The sequence below is a fragment of the Glycine max genome, chromosome 3 (genome assembly GCF_000004515.6).
Source record: "Glycine max cultivar Williams 82 chromosome 3, Glycine_max_v4.0, whole genome shotgun sequence".
NCBI classification, from domain to species: Eukaryota; Viridiplantae; Streptophyta; class Magnoliopsida; order Fabales; family Fabaceae; genus Glycine; species Glycine max.
Window position 1 is genome coordinate 35,540,166 of NC_016090.4, and position 5,073 is coordinate 35,545,238.

Below are 5,073 nucleotides of genomic sequence, written 5' to 3' on the forward strand. Positions count from 1 at the left end.
ATTATACTCTCTTTTAATTAGGTTGTGGCCCAAAGATCTAAATTATACAACTTGACTCCATAATTTTTTCAATAGATTTCAATATAATTCTTTTTAATATTGCAACCGCTATAGTGATATATGGGAAGAATATTTTTATCATTAAGAACCAAAAGCTGCGAATAAAACAGAAATATTATTTTTAATTAAAAAATATTAAATAAATTTTATATATTTTCACAAGTGCCTATCTTATGATATGAGACACGTAAGACCGTTTGAAAATGTTCATAGTGGAAAGAAATATTATCCGAGAAGAAAAAAAAAACATGATGGCAAGGATTTTATTAAAAAAACATGATGGCAAGGATTTTATGAAAAAAAAAACATTATACCTTTATTGAAATAATGAGTTACGCTGATTGAATGTGAGACTTAGATTGTTAATATTATGATCTCATTTTATGTCAAAACTCGTTACTATCCACTCGTTTAACTGTTGTAATTTTCCTAAAAATGTAAATTGAAAATGATTAATATGTAATTAAGAAAATAACGAATTCCTACTATTTTATCATTACATTGTCTTTTCTCTATTTTTTTCATACACCACTTATCTTATTTAACATTTCTCTCTCTCTCTCTCTCTCTCTCTACTTCCTATATCTTAATACAAAAAAAAATTATAAGTAGAATGAAAATTTATATAAAATATTATATATATATATATATATATATATATATATATATATATATATATATATATATATATATATATCCAAAAGTGGGGAGCGCGCGTAAGAGTGCGACAGTCAACACAAGAGGCCCCAAGAGTTATAATATATATGTATGAGTCTATTTTAGAGAGACTTCAGCTTATATGATTAAGCTTAGTATATCTAAGCAAAGTCTAAACCTATACTTTTTTTATCCACACATCGTTTTCAATCCTTCTACTTCCACCCCCCTCACTAAACACCACTATATGCTTCTACTCTACTACTACTACTACTTCTCTCTCTCAGTATATGTATGTAGACCACACACCATACAAAAAGGAGGAACAGGAAGAAGAAAAAAAAAACTATATTTTTTAATTAATATTTGGGCCCTTTTTTAACCCCGGAGCCGCCCAGAATAGCCACCCAAATTGCAATCTTTGTTTCTCTCTCTTCCCACTCTCTCTCCAACAAAAAATATCTATCTATCATAATACCCTCACTCACGCATACACAAGAATTTTTCCCATCCCAAAACCATGACCCTCCATTCACCATTCACCGAGCGAATCCCATAAAAACAACACCCACAGTACCATCATCATCATCATCATCAACAAAAAACGGATGAACCCAACCTTCTCCCTTCCCTCACTATTCCATCTCTCTCACCTTTTCCCTTTAACAATCCCTCTCTCTCTTTCTCTCTCTCTTGCTCTTGCTTTTGCTTAGCAATAAGTTACAACCACCAACCCTAGAGAGCGTTGAGGCGACAACACAGTACATCAGGAACAGCAAACAAGGCAGTAACAAACAACAGTAACAGTTACCATCACCACCACCATCATCACCATGTCCCTTGAAGAGTCGCTAAGATCTCTTTCTCTTGATTACCTCAACCTCCTCATCAACGGGCAGGCCTTCAGCGACGTCACTTTCAGTGTGGAGGGCCGCCTGGTCCACGCGCACCGCTGCATACTCGCCGCCAGGAGCCTCTTCTTCAGGAAATTCTTCTGTGGGCCGGACGCGCCGTGCGGCCTCGACCCTGCCGGACCGCGAGGCGTTAACTCCTCGCGCTCCGGGGTAATCCCCGTCAACTCGGTGGGCTATGAGGTGTTTCTCCTCATGCTCCAGTTTCTCTACAGTGGCCAGGTCTCCATCGTGCCCCAGAAGCACGAGGCCAGGCCCAATTGCGGCGAGCGCGGCTGCTGGCACACGCATTGCACCTCCGCCGTCGATCTCGCCCTCGACACCCTCGCCGCCGCTAGATACTTTGGCGTCGAACCGCTCGCATTGCTCACTCAGGTTTTCCACTTTTCCATCTTATTTACATTCCTCTCTCTCTCTCTCTAATTCTAATTCTTTCTTGTTTGGTTTCACGTTTCACATGTAATTTTTCACATCTTTTAAGTTAATAGTTATAGCTTCCACATATCAAGACTGATTCCTTAGCTTTCTTTCAAAGTGTTTCCAAACAAGTATCCTTGTTGTTACCAATATTAGTATCATATCATATCTCCCTCACTCAACTGTTTTTTTAATTTTTTTTCACCCTTTGTGTGGCCAGTCGTATGTTTCATGGGCCTTGGGAATTCGGACAGTTACTGCTTCTGGGTCTGGTCTCGTTTTGGGAACTGGGAACGGGTGTTTCTATGTCTCCATAATTTTTTTAATTTTTTTTATAATTTATATTTATTCAGAGGGTCTGTAATATGGATGAGAATTTTGGGTTCTGAATTTGTGCTTCAATCTTTCCCATCAGGAGTTATACCAGCAGTTCGTTCTATTCTATGATCTCGTGTCACCGCTACACTATTGCTTTCGTTTGTCAGCGACTGAATAGATGATTTCATTTACTTCTCTTCTCTCTCTCTCTCATTAATTTCACTCTCCATAATTTCTTTGTCCTTGACTTTCACTAGTTGCTTCAATTCTCCCCTCAACAAACCCACACACGCAATAATACCACACTTTCAAGTTTCAATGTCTAGCTCGTGAGCTTGTTACGATTGATGAGGGTATCGATTTTTTTTTTTTTTGGCTGAATTAAAGCTATGTATACTACCAGTACTAGTATTTGTTTATGTTAGAGTTGCACGTAGCTGATTTCATGTGCTGAAAATCATAGAATAGAGTTTCTCGAATTGGAGTTCTTCCACCCTCTACGATGCACACTGAGGAATTTCTATATTTAGATCGTGATATAGCAGTCTTGTCTAGCACACAGTAAGCGCACGAAAACTTTTCCCAAACTTCCACTTTCCTCATTTGGGTTTGGACTCGAAAAAGAGAACTAACCACCGCAAAAGAAATACATATAGAAAAGAGTCCTTTAATTCTCCTACGCTGCGTTTCCCAACCATCCCATCCCGTTCCATTTTGTTCTCTTCCGTTTTAAGCACATTAATTTATTACCACTTCCCACCAAAATATTAGTATTATTGCCTTAAATGATAGTGTTTGTTTCCAATGCAAATAAACTCTTTCTTGTTTATTCCTCTAACGCATTCTGATGTTTTTCTTTGTTAGAAACAACTGGCGAGCATGGTAGAGAAGGCTTCAATAGAGGATGTAATGAAAGTGCTGTTGGCATCAAGAAAGCAAGACATGCAGCAACTATGGGCAACATGTTCCCACTTGGTGGCAAAATCAGGTCTCCCACCAGAGGTTCTAGCAAAGCACCTCCCAATAGACATCGTGGCGAAAATCGAAGAGCTCCGTCTCAAATCCTCACTGGCACGCCGCTCATTGGTTCCTTCTCACCACCACCACCACCATCACCCCCACCACCACGCGGCGGCGGCCCTCGACCTCGAGGACCAGAAAATCCGGCGAATGAGGCGCGCCCTGGACTCCTCCGACGTGGAACTCGTGAAGCTAATGGTAATGGGAGAAGGCCTTAACTTAGATGAAGCACTGGCCTTACCCTACGCAGTGGAGAATTGCAGCAGGGAAGTGGTGAAGGCCTTACTGGAGCTTGGTGCAGCCGACGTTAACTACCCGTCGGGTCCCGCCGGGAAGACGCCGCTCCACATTGCGGCGGAGATGGTGTCTCCCGACATGGTGGCGGTCCTGCTGGACCACCACGCGGACCCGAACGTTAGAACAGTCGATGGGGTCACCCCTCTAGACATCCTCAGAACCCTAACCTCGGATTTTCTCTTTAAGGGTGCTGTCCCGGGATTGACCCACATTGAGCCCAATAAGCTGAGGCTGTGCTTGGAGCTTGTTCAATCCGCGGCTCTCGTCATGTCGCGGGAAGAAGGAAATAATGCTAACAACAACAACAATGGTCCTCATAGTTCTTCATCAGCAGCGCCTATATACCCTCCTCCAATGAACGAGGATCACAACAACAACAACAACAGCAGTAGCAGCAGCGGCAACAACAACATTGGTAACCTTAACTTGGATTCTAGGTTGGTGTATCTCAACCTTGGTGCCACTGCCTCAATGAGTTCGAGACTGGATAACGCTGAGGACGAGAGAGAAGCCATGAACCAAAACATGTACCATCATCACCACTCTCATGACTTCTAGTAGCTGCTGCTGCTGCTGCATCAGAGGTTTTCACATACATCACTGATATATATATGAGCTAAGGTTATTTCAATTGCCACGGACGATGGAGAATATGAAAAATTTGAAGGAGGAGAATTGATTAATATGGAGGGACCCTATTGGATTTGGATGATGGATGGAGCAGAAAAGACTCTTCTTTGGTCACTTGGAATAGATGGTATCCACTGCCCTTCTGATTTTTCTGCCTTGGATCTCTGGTATTTTGTTGGGTTTTCTTTCTTTTTTCTCTTTTTTAGTTTTTTGGGGTTTAGGCTTTTCAAATGGTCACCATTTGAAGTGCGGTTTCATGGGAGATTGGGATAAGAGACAGGGAGAATCTAATCGGTTCAATTTTTTTTTTCTTTTCTTCTTATTCTTGTTTTTCTGTGAAACGATCGAAAGGGTGCATGGAGGAGACGCAGGTCATTCTTTTCAAATCCTCCTTCACCTGTCAACTCCTTAATTTGTATTTACTGATCCGTAGCTAATATCACGGTCTATTTATTGTGATCGCTTTACAATTTCAGATTATCTTGTCCTACCCGCACTTTCTCATAACCCCTCTCAATTATTTTATTTACATTATATTATGCTTTTGTTTTGCTTCTATTCTTCCTGTGGTCTGGGGAGTTTCTTTAATTTTATTTTTATTTCTTTAGTTTTTTCTCTGATTTAATATTTTTCAAAAGGTTTATAATTTGTTTGAATTTCTCTTCCTTCATAGTATATATTTTCTAGTTAGTTAGCTGATCATAGAGGGCTGTCCCTTCCCTTCTGCTCCCACCTAATATATTATGTTCTTTTCCTTATAGCA

General features: G+C 40.4%; 1 protein-coding gene across 1 annotated transcript; it reads left to right on the forward strand.

The window, feature by feature from the left end:
• The first annotated feature begins 1,108 nt into the window (after window positions 1-1,108).
• Window positions 1,109-4,785, forward strand: LOC100783294 (BTB/POZ domain and ankyrin repeat-containing protein COCH). The gene is made up of 2 exons (XM_003521088.5): window positions 1,109-2,003; window positions 3,228-4,785. Exons 1-2 carry the CDS (start codon window positions 1,551-1,553, stop codon window positions 4,236-4,238), a joined length of 1,464 nt encoding a protein of 487 aa, XP_003521136.1. The 5' UTR covers window positions 1,109-1,550; the 3' UTR covers window positions 4,239-4,785.
• Window positions 4,786-5,073: the final 288 nt, after the last annotated feature.